Here is an 18,739-nt window from a genome sequence, read left to right as displayed (position 1 = left end):
CCAATTCGCTTCAATAGTTTTCCTACAAGACAAGTCGATCGCCCACCACAATTTCAATCTCTCAAAAACTTCAAGGCCACTTTAAGATTTGGTGATCGTCTTTGTGGTTTCCAACACCAATACAATGCACTCAAGGTATAATTAAGATGGTGAATGAATCTCCTCTCAAAGGTATATATATTAGTTTGGAGAGGGTGAGGCATGGAGGCTACAAAGTTTTCTCTCTCTAAGGTATCATAGCCTTTATCATCGTTTTATTGTGATTAGAATTTAATTTTCATTCTTAAATCAATAACAGTTGAGTGTTAGTTGGCTATAAAAATATAATCATGAAATCCAAAAAGGAAATTTTTGGGCAAGCTCGATTGATCAAGTTTCAAGAGAATTTTCTTCTCCAAAAAAAAAAAAAAAAGTTTCAAGAGAATTTCAAGCAAATTTCTCTAATTGAAATTCAAATCAGGACAGACTCACTTAAAACTTCCACTATTACACTGAATTTTGCTTGACCAAGATTTCTGCTGTAGCACATAGACTTTTTCTTTTGATCTTTAACCTCAATGACTTGATACAATTACAATTAAAATAAAATTGAATACATGAAAATTCATGTGAATACAAATTAAATTTTTGATATGGAATTTGCCACCACTACAGATAAGCTAACACCCTTCTCTCTCTTCCCATCAAAAAAAAAAAAAAAAAACACCCTTCTCTACATCTTTTTCTCATCAGAGCTAAAATTGTGCCATATTTTTCTCTGACATCTAAGACATTCAATTTGACAACGACATTAATGAAATATGGACAAAAGTAAAATATTAATTCAACATACCATTTGTTTTCATCATGGCGCCTTCCTTCATGGGCTCGCAATCAACGTATAAAATTGGGCCGCAATTCAACTTGATCTTCCTTCACTAGTCAACTTTGTTGATTTATTATCAGACCCCAACAAAGGTGTCCCTACTCTTGAAATTACCATGAGTAGTCATTCGCAATGATGTATGTATGATATTTCCTTGGGGCTTTAAAGGCCATGGCACCAACTTTCTCGATAGAGGTGTACCACCAATTTGTGGGGTGTACTATATACTCAGTGGGACCCTAATTTGAAAAATTAATAGGTTGGTTATTAATTTTAAATAGATTATGCGTACATTAAAACTATATATATAAAATAGTAATACTTAACATGACAATGTTATATCGTTTATGGAAAGGATTACAACAAGACAGTACATGAATGCAGCACTAATAACGTGAACAACTATGATTTAAGTTCATAGAGTGAGATTAGGAGCATAAGCACGAGAGCAACGATTTTGAAATTATTATAAGGTCTAAAGCATCTCTCAGATTTAAAATGAACTTTAGGAAGAGAATAAATTAATGTCCTTTACTGTAAACAAATCCAGCCCTTTGCATCAACCTCAAGCTTCAATTTTTATGTAAGATCCTCCAAAAGCAATTAGAAAAGAACAAGAGACAAAATGTCTCTTGTTTTAGTATTCATATATGCAATCACATCAACAACTTTTGGAAAACCAATGATCATGTCTTACCTCTCACATGTCCCTATTCCCTAGTGAAAAAAAAAAAAAAAAAGGGACCTTCTAGACTTCAAGTAGTGATGGTATTTGTTGAATCTCAACTTTATAGTTGTACAAAAATTTGAGTGATTGTTTAGACCACTTTGTTGATTATTCAGCAATTAAATCATCTTATGTCAAATTGCCAAATATATTATCAAAATTTAACAATTTAAATGTCACAAGCCAACAAAGTCACCAATATGTAAAGCAATAAACATAAGACAATGAACGCATGATATTATGATAATTAAAGTGGAAAATCAATGGAGAATCACTCCGAATGAAAAAGCACTATGAGATGCCCCTGCCCCAATGAAGAAATCTACTACTAAAGGAGAAGTTTACATTTTGATTCTTTAAACACTTGACCTTAGATTCTACTTGGTAAATAACTTATTGTTGTGATCCCACAATCAAGTTCAGAGCCTTTGAATCCCTTGTTTATGAACTTCTTCATACAAACCTTGCCCATGATCACAGTCAAACCCTCTAACTGACCATGACCATCTTGAAGATTTTAGCTTCATAGTTACATATTGGGATTGGCTATTTGGCTTTAGCTTCTTGATCACTAAATAGCAACATCGTAGCATACGGAAATAGCACTCTAAACTAAGGAAGTCAATACCATACAGGGGGCTGTACAAGTTTGGCTAGCGGTACAATATATTTTGGGTACCGATTAATACCGGTGTATCATTTCGAGATTACCGCTAAATATATATATATATATATATACTCTTAAAAATTGTATATATTCTCTTAAAAATATAAAATAATTTAAAGTATGACCAATAATAATAATTTCTTTAAATATTAATAATTATGGTTGTAGTATAACTTTTTATTTTAAGAAAAGTTGTAGTTTAATAATAGTACTAAATACATGTGCTTACTAAATGCAGTAATGAAAAAACAAAAGAAATAAAAATCAACGTGCAAAAGTTTTTTTTTTTTTTTTTCGGTAAACATGTGCAAAAGTTAAAACTAGGACACGGGTGCTTGGAGATAAGTTTGAAAATTTTGAAAATTTTTGACTCATTTAATGACTTCAACATATTCACGTGGGAGTGGGACTCTAGCGCGTCCAAAACAAGATATACCAGGCGTTCAAAATTAGAAAAACCAATGAACAGAGAAGCTGAAAAGTTGAAGAAAAACAAAGAACGGAGAAGTGAAGAGGCGAGGAAGAAGAAGCTGAAGCAGGTGGGGAGACTGCGATTGACAAAATGGAAGTGGCTGGAGACATGGGAGTGACTGGCGACGTGGTGGTGAGCGGCTGTGATAACAAAAACAGATGATTTTTGGGTTTTTTTTTTTTTTTTTTTTTGGGTACCGGCCCGGTTTAGATTTACTGGTCGAAACATCCAATTTTCGCTGGTAATTCCGAAACAGTTCAGTATGGGCCGGTACTTAGAGCAGTACGAATCAAGGGGGGGTTTTGGTACCAATCAGTTCACCGGTACGAAAAAAACCAGCCATATCGGCCGGTACGACACAGTATTAATTTCATTGCTCTAAACCCTCTTAGAGTTGTGTATAACATGGCCTTTTATATGTTTGATTAAAACAAGTCAGATTCAGTTTTATCGACTTTGATTGATCAAGACTATGTTGATGATTTATCAAGAATTTGCATTCAAATCGATCAAGACACAATCTAAAGGCTGTTGAAGACTCCTATTCAATCAATCAAGCAACAATCAAAGGGCAATCAAAATCTTGAAATATTGTATTCTTTGAGTTGCATCTTGAACATTATAACTTGAACTTTGATAATGCATTACAAATAGTTAAGATTGCACTGTCATTGAATTTTTCAATTTAAATCTTAACAAAATAAATGATTCAAAAAATAAACTAAATAATAATAATATTGTTATTATCTACCTATTAAACCAACACATATACAATTTAGAACCTTTTTTTGGAGTGATAAAATAGTAATTTTTGTTCGGAGGTGGAAGATAGTACTATATGTACAAGTATACACCAAGGCATAATTTTTTTTTTTTTTTTTTTTTTTTTTGCTGAAATATACACCAAGGTATAATAGAAAGATGCCAATGACCTTGTAGCTGGATTAGCACCTCTCTATGTACAAAGTGCTTGGGGGTTTAGGAGAGAAAAGATTCGAACTGTAAGGTTAGCAGCATGTTGTAATTATCTCTATAAAATAAATAAATAAATAAAAGGTATAATAGAAAGATTACAACATAGGTAATCCACAAGTAACACAATTTCTAAGAAATTGAGGTTATTCTTCCACCCAAACTTGAGAAAATTAAGAGAAGGAAAAGCATAATTAGCTAAAAGGATTCTAGATTTGGTGCTATGATTGTAGCACAAAATGACTGAAACAGATACAAGAGTGCCTAAATACTTCTTTAAATCATCCATCGAAGGGCCCCAAGCAATCAGACACGAACCTAGAGACAATAAATCCTTAATAACAGACAATAAATCCGAAATAATTTCCCCTGAGCCCCTTTTTTTTTTTTCCAAAAACAAGAGTTCGTGTAATTACATCAATGACAATATAAAAGCAATTCCCTTGAGTCATAAACAAAATACCAACCCTCAATAATGTGTTTAACATATAGGGATATCACTTAACCCAACATACTTAAGCTTATGAGTTTGTGCTTAACTAAATTATATTAACTACTTATTATTCTCATTATTATTCAATGTATATAACATATAGGGATATCACTCATACTTGTATATATAACAATCTCTCCCTCATGTGTAAGCCTCTGCTTCTTTATAGGCCATGAACAAGTCTTACTCACTCCTTGTCTATGGGCTTTTACCTTCACCAGGGCGTCACCCATTGGCCTTTCATGTGTCATCCATGGGAACCCAATCCGCACATCCATGTCCATGGGAACCTCTTGTCACAGCATGATCTAGCTACATTAGCAATTCTCCTTTTTGGGGCCAAGACCATTTGTGTAGGCCTTTTAGACTTGCTCTGTCCCTACTCCAACTGTAAAAGAGACCTAAACACCTCACCACCTTTGCAACACACAATCATGTACTCTAATACCACTTGTTAGGAGCCTTTTGGGTTAATTAGTGTCTTTATATGTTATATTAACTATTCAATTGGGGGCTCCTAGAGTATTATCTCTCCAACAATTGGTAGTAGACCCTGTGGTGGTATGCAACAAAGTGGCAAATTGTCAAGGGTCCCATTCGTAGTTGAAGCGAGGACGGGGGTGCATTCACTTGGAGCTCACACAAGGCAAGCCTAAAAGGTCCACACAAACGATCTTGAAAAAAAAAAAAAAAAACCAACAAATGAGCATTGTCTATGGATGTGCGTGCGGGGTTGACATGTGATTCTCATGTGGATAGCGTATGAAAAGTCCATGGAGGATGTTTTGATGATGGAAAAAGTCCATAGGCAAGTAGAAACTAGCCAGGACTTGTTTGTGGCCCGTAGAGAGGTTTGGAAGCCCACAAAGAGGCAAAAACTCATACACGAGAGGCAGGGGCGGCTTGATGCATTTGGGGGCCTAAGGCGAAAATTGATCATCTTATTTAGATGCAAAATTACTACTAATTAACATGAACTACATAGAATTTTTTTTTTTTTGAATTTTTAAGACAAAAAAAATTTGACAAAATTTTTCATACTTGTTGATGTGGTAGATTGATAGTGGTAAGTAAAACAGTGGTATTAGTGGTAGATTTAGATGAAAACTAGTAAAAGTTTGCTAATTAAACTCTTATTATTATTCTTTTTTTTTAGAAGTGCAACATTCACAATATTTTTTACAACAAATCCTAGATTTTAAACTGTTTTTTGTTTTTTATTTGAAAATATCACTATAATTATTTTTTTGCCATCAGCAATAGGCTGTAATAACTTGCTACTTAGCATTAGTTGTACAAGTGTTGTGAAAAATATTGTGGACGACGTTGCATTTTTCTCTATTTTTTTTTTTTTTTTTTCATCTAATAAAAAAATTTATTTTATTTATTGATTATAAATAATCCTATTGGTTAAAATTTAGGGGCCTTTTTTTTATTTGGGGCCTTAGGCGGTTGCATTTTTTGCTCCACCATAGAGCCGGCCCTGACGAGAGGTAGATTGTTAGATATACATGTGAGTAAAGTCTCACATGAAATAAAAATAACAATGGTGAATGGTTGATATATTATAAGTGGACCCCAACTCATAAGCTTAAACTTTTTTAGTGTTGGTTTTTTTTCTTATTTTTTCTTTAGAGTATCAGCTTTTTGGGTTTAATAGTATCCTCCATGCTATACTAACAACTCTATAATAATAATGATAATCTGTTGTGGTGGTGGTACCCAACTAAGAGGCTTGGGAACAACAAAGGCCTAATGAACATATGTAGTCCTTCTGTATTATGTTAGTCAAGAGCTAAATTGAGCACCGCAATCAAATCCTTCCATTATCCATTAACTCGAATAGCATTACGATTATTCCATAAAGTCCACACCATGAAATAGAAATTTGGTAGCTCGAATTGGGAAAAGTTACATGAAGCCACCTCAAGCAAATCTCTAAAAGAATAGATTGGGCCACTTATTAAATACTACTAAATAGCGTCCACACTAAAGAGGAACAACCACCCTACAATCCCAAACTGCATCTGCTTCTGTCTCCACAGTTTGCAAAGACCATCTGGGAAAAACGCCTTTTCAGTTAATTCAATTCGTAGGTTAGTATGCCAAAACTAGCTCGCCACACATAGTTTTTGAGTCTTTGACTATATAGATGTCACCAAAACTCTTAAAAATCTACAACTTTTTTTAAAGCGGAAACTCACTTCTTCTTTTTTACGTCATCATTTTAATATATATTTTTCATTTGATTTTAAAGTTACAAATAGTTCATGTTGGTTTAAACTAATTATAACCCATCTTCTTTTTGGATAAAGCAAACATAACACCAAACAAATACTAATATAATCATATTTAATCTTCTCTAAATAAATTCTAATTTATTTAATTAAATTAGGTATGTTATTTCCTATAAAATTGTATAATTTGACTTTTTATTTATTAACATTTACTAATTAAATGTATGATATATAATTTTGTAATCAAATTTTTATGTTTATCGTATGGGTTAGCAACAAATGGAGAGATTATAACACACAGTTGAGCCATCAAAATCCTTGTTTTTGCATAATTTTCGGTCTATATTAACTTTTTGTTGGTTCGCATAATTTAGATACATGTCTGTTAATGCATACTAATAATATTACCAGAATGGAAACCACAACCGAAACCCGCTAAATTAAGAATTTTTCTTAGTATTTCAAGTAAAATTGAAAGAATTTATTTTACGATCAATATTTTATATATTCCAAACTGGCTGGCATGCAAAAAAATACTATGTCCTTTAAATTTGGAGTCATTTTGTTTTGTTTTGGGATAATTCGATTGTGGGTGGAAGGATTTAAATCCTCAAACGTCTCCAATAAATACAAGAGATGTCATTTGAGCTAGTTATTTTGTTTTGAAGCATTTGGTAAGTCATACATCCAAATATTTCAGTTTTATGCAAGGTTGTCAAAATCGGGATCCTACGTAGGATCATGGGAGGTAGGTAGGATCGTGGATCGTAGGATCGAATCGTGGATCGTAAGATCCTACCTATTTTCAAATTTTAAGCAAAAATCCTATTGATAGTGACTTTGTATGTTATATAATCACTTAAAATATGAATCCATCCATTAAAAAAAAAAATTGCATCATAAAATGTAATTTGCACGCACTACATTGTTCTTATGTTATTCTAACGAAACAAAATATATTTAACTTTTGACATAATGTATCTAAAAAGTTCAGTACATGTTTAAATAGCAACTAAGTACCAAAATATTATCTACACATATGGAAAATGTTTTCCAAATTCTAAGTTCCAAATCCAAAATAAGTTAGGCTAGTTAGCATATAAAAACTAGCTAACTACAAATTTACAATATGTAATTCAAAAAGAGAATTCTCAATCTAAGATAAACTAGCTAATTACAAATATGAAATCCAAAAGAGAATTCCAATTCTAAAGTTCTTCTAATCTAGTCACTATCATTGTCATATCTCATTTCATCATCTATATCCTTCTTAGTATCAACATCCTTCTTAGTATCAACATCCATGGCGTAATCATCGTAATCATCTAAATACTTAAGAAAGCTTGAAAGCATAATCATCGTAATCATCTAAATACTTAAGAAAGCTTGAAAGCAACGATGGCTCACCATTGAGAGGGCTAAGAGGTGCTGGGTTTTTGACAGGGGACTATGGAGGCGCGGGACAAAGCTGCTGCGTGCTGGAGCTTTTGACAGAGGATTGAGGAGGCGAGGGACTGAGGTGCTGGCGCTGAATGTTTCTAAATGTTTCTAAATACTTAAGAAAGCTTGAAAGCAGCGATGGCTCACCATTGAGAGGGTTGAGAGGTGCTGGGTTTTTGACAGGGGACTGTGGAGGCGCGGACAGAGCTACTGCATGCTGGAGCTTAGTGTTTCTAAAAAATTTAGGTTTTGTTTTTGAAAACTTAACTTAAGTAGTATAGGTTTTTTTGAGATTTTATTTTGAGAGGGGTAAATTTGGGACTTCAATTCATTGGGCTTATGGGTTTTGGACCTTTAGGTGGACCGGGGATTATTTTACTGGACTTACCTAAATGACCCAAATGAATCCCACTTAAAAAAAAAAAAAAAAAAAAAAAAAAAAAAAAAAAAAAAAAAAAGCCAAATGGTAGGATCGGTAGGATCCCATACAATCCTACGATCCTATACGATCCTACACGGTCCTACAAACGATCCTAACATTTTTGCGATCCTGCTACGATTTTAATCTTTTTGGTGATGTGGGATCGTAAAATCGTGCGATTTTACGATCCGGATCGCGATTTTGACAACCTTAGTTTTATGGATCCATTCAAAGGGATGGAAGGTCAAATATTTAAAAAAAATAAAAATAAAAATAAAACACTCAAACATCTTGATTTTCAATTAATCAATTTGAAAGGGCAGTGCCAAAAGCCTTGTAGCTTAATAGGCACTTCCTAGCATTTCCATAAAAAGCGTCCAGGGTTCCAATTTTCTATCTCATTATAACTATTAAATTATCCAAAAAATAAATAAATCAAAAGGATGCCCAGTAGTTCTTAACCAAAAGAATAATATTTTCATTTTCACAACTCTCCCCAGGAAATCTGAAGAGGTGATGCTACATAGGAGAGGTCCCTTAATTGTAAAGATAATAAATTTAGAGCACAATTTTTCATCACTACTAAAATAACATGATGTATGTAATATGAACAGAATAAAAACAGTATCAATAATTAGCCATGTAAAAGTGGAGATGTTATCTTGTGAGACGGGTGTGCTCGTCTCACCCAAGATTTTTTTTCTTCGTAAAAGTGATATTACACTGATAATATTTATCCTTCTAAGAGCATCCACATCCGGATCTCAAATCCTATCTTATTTTACCATTCTAAAAAACTACTTTATTACTTATACCATACCATTTTTCAATATACCCAACATCCCAACTTTTATTTTCCTATCCTACTCATTAAAATAATATTTTTACACAATAAAATAATATATCCTTAAACCCAAATAAAAACAAAAACCCAATACCCAAATAACCTCTTCAACCAACTGCTGCTTCAACCCAATACCCAATACCCCAGAAACGCCAGCCACAAACGCCATCCAAACCGATCCTCAGCCCCAGAGCCACCACAACCCACCACCGACGCACTACACACCTGACACCGCCACTGCCACCACCAGCATCAACTCATAATTTACCGTCAACACCCAAAAAAAAAAAAAAAAAAAAAAAAAAACTGGGCAGCAAACCCACCCTGCCACCCACTAACCCAAAAAAACCACAATCACCACCACCGACGCACTACACACCTGACACCGCCACCGCCACCACCAACAACAACCCATAATTTACCGTCAACACCCAAAAAAAAAAAAAAAACCCAGGCAGCAAACCCACCCTGCCACCCACTGACCCAAAACCCATTCCGACGGAGCCATAGACACCCACCCCACCGTCGACCCACCAGCCACAACTACTTCCACCACCTCCACCGTCGGCCCACTAGCCATAACCACAAACCCAGTAGCTGAACCAAAAAAAAAAAAAAAACACAATCCAATGGCAACACAGCACAGCCAAATCCAGCCAAATCAAAATCAAAACCAAAATCAAAATCCTAAATCAAAATCCTAAATCAAAATCAAAATCCAAAATCCAAAATCAAAAATCAAACCCATCTGTTCTCGCAAAACCCAAACCCAAACCCATCTGTTCTCACCGGCAGCGATGGCGAGAGAGAGAGGGTCGCCCGTCGCCGTCTGGATTCATCCCAAACCCGTCATCATCATCATCATCTTCGACCCAAACGCCAAACACCACCCAAACGCCACCCAATCGCCACCCAAATTCGACCCTCACGCCGGAAACCCACGACCTCCACGCCTCCACCACAGCTTTTCTGATCAAGCCTCCACGCCGTTGCCTCCATTCCGTTGAAGAAGAGAGAGTAGGAAGAAAGAGAGAGAAAAGAAACAGAAAAAATGAGAGAGGAGAGAGGAATTTACCGGGATAAATGAGAGAGGAGAGAGAAATGAGAGTATTAAAAAAAAAAAAAATTTATAACATTCAGCTACAGTACCATCTTACATTTGAGATGGTACTGTAGCTAAATCCCAAATTTGGAATTGGCATTTAGCATATGGCCTTCCCACTGTTGAGTAGTTTTGGGGCTTAAATGCCAAATGTTCCTAACATTTGGCATATAGAAGCCCCAATGCTGATGCTCTAACAAATTGTGAACAAATATGGTAACAAAACCTATCATTACTCTAGTACTAGTAGACTAGATATCTTGATCAAGAATTCAACGCTCGAAAGAGAGAGGTGATTGATTGCTACGACTGATACGCATGATGGACATCTAAAAAGTTTGCATGATGAGGGAGAGAGGAGGCCCACTGGGGGACTACTACAAATTTGTCATATCTAACTCATAGGGTGAAAAAGAAATAAGATTTGCTGCACCACCACCACCAGATGGCCACCCCATTAACTATCTCAAATCAAATCTGAACCTTTCAGGCTTTACCTTCCCATACGAGTCAACACCCATCTTCAATGGACGACTGGGGTTGGAAGATTTGGCTTATCAGATGAAGCAAGAAAAAATTGGAAAGGCAACAGATTAATTTTTAAGTTACTTTTTTTAATTTAAAAAAAAAATAAAATAAAAAAACCATTTAAGAGGACAATCAAATGAATTTGAATAATGGAGAGAATAATACTGTAGGTGATGATTTAAACTAGACTAGACAACCATAAAAATTAACTCACTACCATGCATCAGATATGCAGACATGGGAAACTTTGACACTGCCGTAGATGATCTATTGTAATACACAAGAAAAGAAAGCTCAGCGACAGTAGAGTTTACCCAGAAATAGTGACATTTAAATCGGGAAAAAGACTTAACTTTCTATTTGACTGCGTATCCAATCTTGAGAACACATCAAAGCTTGGACTGTTTCTGGACTTAGTGAACTCCAATCACGATCAAGCATTCTTCTTTCAGTGCTGAATGCAAACTCTGAAGCAAGTTTCGACATGGGAGTTGCTAACACATTGCGTGCCATCATCGATAGGATAGGATACCTAGGAGTATGTACTTTCCACCAATTTAATAAGTTAAAATCAACACTACGAGGAAAGAGGGGCTCCTCTAGATACTTGTCCAGATCCGACTTTGTGCCTTCACTCTGAAAAGTGTCGTGAAGGAATTTGTCAAACCCCATCAGCCTATCCCTAGAAGCAGCTGAGCAACGGGCACCACCACCCACTTGCCAGGCTAGACCTTGATCAATAGAAGCTAATGGCGAGCAGATAGAATGTTCATTATAAAGTTCCTTGACACAGTGAAAGACATCATCAATACGTTCTGAAGCACTACTACCATAGATTAGTGGATAGTAATACTCAACCGATTTCATCTTGTATCGAGGATCTAACATGGCTGCAACTGCTAAACCTGAGCCACATCTGTCCCAATATTCTTCAAACTTGCTTCTCATCTTTGATGCCAAAGAACTAATACAAGCATCTGAATTCTTACACCATTCAATCAACTGCAAGTGAATATTACAGAGCTCGGGAAAATATATATTTGCAGTTGAAGACTTAGACCTTGTAAACTCATTAGCAACCTCAACAAAGAGCTTCAAGTAACTGGTAACTAAAGTAACTCTCTCCCACTCTATATCAGATGGACACATTGTATAGACAGTGTCATTTTCTTGCAAAAGAGAAAAAGCCTCCCTGTACTCCAAGGCTACTTCAAGCATAACATATGTCGAGTTCCACTGTGATGAATTATCTAAACATAAGGGCCTTTTACTCTGAACTCCAACTTCTTGAGCCACCTCATTAAACTTTGCTTGCATTGCTTCTGCACTTTTAAAGAATTGTATGCTTTCCCGAATTTTATGGGTTACCTCACATAGTGCTTCCAAGGCATCTTGAACCATCAAATTAATAACATTTGCTGCACAGCGTACATCAAAAAATTGACCATTGCAATAAAGAAACCTATTCTGGGACAGCCGATCTCTGATTCTAAAGACGATGTTGTCATTGGTAGAAGAACTATCAAAAGTCATGGAGAATAACTTACGGTCAATATCCCAATCCATTAGACATGACATGATAACGTCTGAAAGCATGTCTTCTGTATGGGAATGATCAACCATAACAAAATTTAGAATCTTCTTCTTTAACTGCCAAGATTCATCAATGTAGTGTGCCGTCAAACACAAGCACTCAGCATTTGCATAAGTAGCCCACAAGTCAGCACTGAGGCTGATTTTACCAGGCAGTTTATCCAACACTTCACTCACCTTTTGCCTCTCTTCCACATAGATATCCCTGCAATCAGCCTCAACTATGTCCAACGTAACAAACTCAAAAAGTGGCTGCAAATTTTTAACAAATACTCTGAACCAGAAATGCTCTGCCATGGCCAATGGATAGCCATGTAAAATGATCATGCGAGCAAGATCACGTCGACTTCGTCTTTGATCGAAGTTATTGTTGCCAGTGTTAACAGTCTCATCTTTCATCGGATCTTGCTCAAATTTAACATTCACAAGGTTAAGCATTTCATCCTTTCTCTGCTCTTGATCCATATTGAAATTTGCATGAGCAAGGACTCCTTCCTTTTTCTTTTCCCTCACTGTAATATATTGAGCTATGCCATGGTTAGATCTTCTCTGACACCTAATCAAATGATTCCGCAAATGTGATGTTCCACTAGTACTTGATCCACTAAGTCTCTTCTTACAATGCCTACAAACGGCCACACAGGTGTCACCCTTTTTAACCCTATCAAAGTCATTCCATACAACAGATTTCAATCTGCTAGAATTGACTATTACTGCATCTGACAAATCCATTTCATGAAGCCAATCTTTCACCACAATCTGCAGATTGGAAACATATGAAAAAATATATTATTGTCAGTAAACATAAACCATGAGCCCAAGAGAGCAAAGAAAATCTGTTTAAAACCACAACCAACAGTAACATACATAAAATGTCACAACCAAAAAACAGAGGACATAGTTGATTAATCCCGAAAAACAAGGTTAGTTATGGATCCTCAATAGATTAGTCAGGGTCAGTTACATGTATTCTTAAATCAAATTTAAGACCAATTTCAAGTAGCTTTTATATGCAGAAACAATCACCAGAAAGAACAACATGCTTACAGATGACTATCAACCTAAAAAAAAAATCACGATCTTTCCTATCCTAATTCTCAAATCAAACATAAATAACTAAAGAAAAAAATTTCATGTGCTCATCCATGCATTGCTCTAGTCTCTTACAAGCGTACAAGTTTGAAAACCACAAAATCTCTACCAATTATTCTTTCTGTATCAATCTTTTCTATAAGACTTGATACTTTCTTACGATTAATAAACTATGGAATCATTCCAAATAAATAAAACACATTATCATCAAAATCTTATATCTGGATGGATGGATGAGAACTCAATTGCACATCAGAATATCTCATACCCAGATTAACAGAATGGAAGCATAAGTAGGAGCTTTAGGATGGAATGGAAAATGTGTTCCAAAATTCATAGGAGATACATTAAGCAACTTTATTCAAATCAAATATAAAGTTTATAAGATTACTGAAAACAGAAGGACAAATATGGACTCAAAGAAGCTAAGAAAAATTATATGGTAAATGCAAGGCAAATTTGAAGTGTAATTGAGCAACTATTACAATATGAGAAAAGGGCAAGAGCGAATTTAGAGAGAAATTTTAAAGAAACATGATATTTGAAAGTTCCTATGTATACTCAAGACATTTCTAGAAGGTTTACAAAAACCTTCCCAAGATCTTCTAGGATATCATCAAAAAGGCATCCCAAGGGTTCCAAAGAGAATTTTTTCTGTGAATTTTCAATTTTTAGTTTTTTTTTTTTTTTTGGTATAAATAAGATATCAAGTTTGTTAGGAAGTCATATTAAAAGCTCAAGAAATAGACCAGGTAAAAGGTTGTTTGTTTATCTCCAAAATGTATTTTATCCGCTATTTATACTTAAACTAATAGCATAAAGCTGGGATAGATATACTCATCCTTAATTTTGTGTACACATCTTGTGTAAATGAAGCATCTCCTTCACTCTAATTAATCTAATTAGTTATCTTTTTCTTAATTAAAAATAAAAAAAGAGGAAAAGAAAAAAACCTTATCAAGAAAAACAAATGATACATTCAGGATTCCTCTCCTATTAAGCTTCAAATCCTGTCACACAAGACCTCATCCTAAAACTGCCTGAGCAAAGACCACAAAAATTACAGTTGTGGCCCAGAAGCACAAGTCTATACAAAAGGTTCCCTGTTCTGGGCACCCAAGATCCTTAATGCTTGGTCCATATTAACTTCAAGCATCAATGTCACTTCATATGCTCAAGCCATAAGCTGTGAGACTTGTACAGTTGTACTATAGCATAGCAATTCCAGAACCTCCAATGCCCTACAACCATGCAAATAGCTTAAGCTCTATCTTCTTAGATTCTTGATGAGTGTCTCGCTGTCATTTCAGCAGCTACCACATCATCCACCATTATTTCTAATCAACTGATTCAACTCATCTAGTTTACAAACCCTAAAATATAATCACTTCTAAAGTATAATCACTTCTAAAGCCCAAGTCCAAAAAACAATACTTACACTTAGAAGATGAATTAACTCTTGAAGTTTGCAACAGAAAAACATCAAGAATAAGGATCTCATAGTAATACTTGTAAATAAATTTGGCTGACAATTGATTGGATGGCTTGCATATGACATCCAAAGACAATTAATGGGATGTCTTGTGTATGAAATACATAATGAGATGAGACTCTAAGAATTGGAAGTTACTCAAGTTTGAAAAATATTAAAGATAGAACATTTGAGATGCAAGAAAAGTAGAAGACACTGCTGCGGAAAGACTAAAAGATGGAAAGAAGAAGATTCTATTAGAAACTTCATAGAAAAAGGAGGGAAGAGAGGGGGGGGGGGGGGGGGGGGGGGGGGGGTTTGGGACCCATCAACATCCACAGTGTGTAGAATCTAGTCATGCCCAAGTGACAGGTAGCTGAAAGATAGTACAGGCATTTGATATGAAAACTTCAACCAAATATATGAGATAAGATTTCAAAAATCTATTACTGAACAAGTGCTTGACTTTTTAGGAACACAGCACCTTGATTATCATACTGTGATAGATGATTATGGGTTTAATACAAGATGATATAAAGCCAAAGGGTTAATTCTTCAATGTTAAACTCAGTAAACATGTTGAAGTGTTGTAGATGTGGATGAAGCTCAAAAGAAAGAGTGCTTGCTTTGCATGCAAGAGGTATAGAGTTTGATACCTTGCATCACCAACTACTGTTTGGATCTTATCTTTATTTGTTAAATTTACATACCAAGAAAAAAGTGCCATAGAAATTTGTACAAAACCATCCACATCAAATAGATAAACCACTCTTATTTTTCAGAGAACAAAATGGTATAGCGTATCAATTCCCACTTCACATTTGGGGCTTATGCATATTTTAGCAACATTCAACATGGAATTCATAAAAAATAAATAAAATAAAATAAAAAAACCCTTTGGTTTGGCACGCATATGGAAAAAAAAAACTAATTTCATTAACAAAAGAAGTTGAGAAAGAGATGTTGTCAGTTTTTCCAATAGACAGTAAAAACATTCCTCAAAACTTGGAAAAATTCTCCTAGAAATCAAAAGTCTACCTCTATCATCCCTTTATTTTTTAGCTACTCCAACTTGGCCGCATCAAAATCAGCCGTGACCAGGAACATTAAAAGCACAAATTAAATCTAGTTTGCAGTTTTTTCAATGCCAACCATTGTACAAACAACTACTCAGTACTCAGCTACCCACTAGTAAGTCAACATTTTCACATCAATAATCAACCACAAAAATAGTAACTCAATAAACAAACAGAAAACTAGACATTCTTTTAATTATAAAAATAAATTAAAATTTAAAAAAAGATGTGGCAAATAACAATGTGCTCTTTGTGTCAATAGAAGCTAGTATAAACTTTCCCAACTCAATTTCTTGCAAACTAACAGAATTATGCTCTTTGCAGAAATATATGTAGCATAAAAACAACCATAAGCCTAACTAAACGCCAATTTGAGCAACATTCATACATTTCAGACATCAAACTAAGAATAGAGATTGAAATTTAATTAATGCACAATTACTGACATTCAAGAAAACCCAACACTTTTAACCGGGTCTGAGATCCGACCCATGATTCACTATTGCCTGAAACAAACAAACACCATGAAAAAACGAAGAACCCACGGTGCGAAATAATTACGAAACCCACAATCGGGTGCGGGTCGACCCGCAAAAAGTAGGGCAATCCGGCGAGGATAGTTGGAAGCCCAGGTATGACCCGCCTGACCCAACCGGTTTGAAATGGGTCATAACCGACCGGGTCAAATGGGACCGATTTTTAAAACCCGGCGGGTATCGGATCGGAATCGAAACTTAACTCAGGTATATAAATAAAAGGAATCCGAATTTGAAAAGTTGGGGAAGTTTAAAAATGAAACAGCCCCAAATAACACTCGCTCTGAGAGAATTAGGGCTTAAAGCCTAAACATTATCAATAAGTAAACTAAAATTCAAAATAATTGAAATGGCAGAAAATATCAAAAAAGAAGAATTAGGGTTTAAGGGCGTACGGAGAATTGAGCAGAAAACCAAAGTGGATGTTGCAGTTGCAGAGAGCCGAGCAGAATTAGGGTTAGGGTTTTGATTGGGGGTTTTCAGTGAGAGAGAGAGTGAGAGGCTAATATGGAATTGGAAATAGGAGTGATTTTGGTAAGAGGGCGCGCAGTTGAGAAGAGTTCAGGACTCCGGAGGCACGAAGTAGCTACGGAATTACCATTACACCCTTCGAGCCAAATCCGAGTTCAATACTTGATTTGTTTGGTTTTTTTTTTTTTTTTTTTTGTAATTAAATTTTTGGGTAAACTACGTATTTTGGTCCCTATCCTTTTACAACATATTTCAATTTGATCCTTATTTTTTTAATTGTGTCAATTTGGTCCCTAACCTTTCAATGTCATGTCAATTAAGTCCTTGTTGTTATATCTTGGATGAAAATTGATGACAAGCCAAATAGCCAAAATAAAATTTTATTGAATTATCACATCAATGAAAGCTAATTTTTTATTTTGGCCATTAGACGTGTCATCAAATTTCATCAAGGACTAAATTGACACGGTACTGAAATGTTAAGGACCAAATTGACACAATTAAAAGGTTAGGGACCAAATTGAAATATGGTGTATAGGATAAGGACCAAATATGTAGTTTATTCTAAATTTTTTTAAGACCCTCATAATTAATTTATTTACACATGTATAATTTTTTTTAAGACTCGAGATTTTTTGGGTGATGGAAAAGTGGTTTGGATCTAGTGAGAAATACTACGTCCACAATATTTTTGGGTGATGGAAAAATGGTGGACATATCATTTCTCCTAGTTTTATAATATTAATTAATTATCTAGACACAAAAAACAAGTCAAGTTTCGTAAAAAAAATAAAATAAAAAATAAAATCATTTTAAATCGACGATTAGAGCACTAGCATCTGAGAATGAAAAAAAAGAAACATATTTTACATTCTTAAATAACACTTTATCTATTTTACCATGAAAAAAAGAAACATATTTTACATTCTTAAATAACACTTTATCTATTTTACCAACTTATTTTATAACTTACCATATATCATAGTTTTTATTTTTACATATAACCCAATAAAATAATATAAATTACCTAATAAAAAATAATCTTCTCTCTTTTTCTCTTCACCCAACCACAAATATAACCAACTAACAACCACCACACCCAAGATCAAAAATAGCTGCCTCCACCACAACTAAAAGCAACCTCCACCACCACCACAATCGATATCCATCCAAAATCAATCCTATAGCACAAAAAAAAAAAAAAAAAAAAAAAAAAAAAAAAAAAAAAAAAAAAAAAAAAAACCTAAACTAAACTAAACACACTCCAAATGTCTCAATCCAAAGCCACGTGACTAGACCATAGCCCTACAACCCATACCTAGGCGTGAGAGAGGGAGGCAAAGGATAGAGCGATGAGCAAAACGCATCAATCCCAAGACCCACGTCCATGGAGAGCAAAATCCATCAAACCCAAAACCCACGGCAGCCCACACGAGCAAAACCCATGGCCACCCACGACCCCCACACCTACCAGCAACCCACAACCCAATCCGAAGCCACCCAAAGCCAACTTGAGAGAGAGAGAGAGAAGCCTCAACTCACCGTGAGAGGAAGAGAGGAGAGAGAGTGAGATAAAGAGGGAGAAAAGAAAGAAGAAAGAGGAGTGAACTTTGAAAGTGAGAGGAAGAGAGAGAGAATGTGAGAGATTAAAATATTATATTTTTGTTTACAACCTCATGAACAATATGTTGCATGTATGCAATCTTACAATAGCAAGGATGGAAAAAAAAAT

The 18,739-nt window shown here is 35.0% G+C and overlaps 1 protein-coding gene across 1 annotated transcript; it reads right to left on the bottom strand.

Annotated features, from left to right (window-relative positions):
• Nucleotides 1-11,014: 11,014 nt before the first annotated feature.
• Nucleotides 11,015-17,132, bottom strand: LOC126696688 (zinc finger BED domain-containing protein RICESLEEPER 1-like). Its single transcript, XM_050393369.1, has 2 exons — nt 16,932-17,132; nt 11,015-13,120 (listed from the first exon to the last, which is right to left on the bottom strand). Exon 2 carries the CDS (start codon nt 13,091-13,093, stop codon nt 11,117-11,119), a length of 1,977 nt encoding a protein of 658 aa, XP_050249326.1. The 5' UTR covers nt 13,094-13,120; nt 16,932-17,132; the 3' UTR covers nt 11,015-11,116.
• Nucleotides 17,133-18,739: the final 1,607 nt, after the last annotated feature.

Source organism: Quercus robur, chromosome 8 (assembly GCF_932294415.1).
Source record: "Quercus robur chromosome 8, dhQueRobu3.1, whole genome shotgun sequence".
NCBI classification, from domain to species: domain Eukaryota; kingdom Viridiplantae; phylum Streptophyta; class Magnoliopsida; order Fagales; family Fagaceae; genus Quercus; species Quercus robur.
This window is presented reverse-complemented; position numbering and strand designations above follow the sequence as displayed.

Excerpts from the sequence above, each read along its gene's own strand:
- LOC126696688 (XM_050393369.1), bottom strand. The coding sequence starts at position 13,093 with ATGGATTTGTCAGATGCAGTAATAGTCAATTCTAGCAGATTGAAATCT.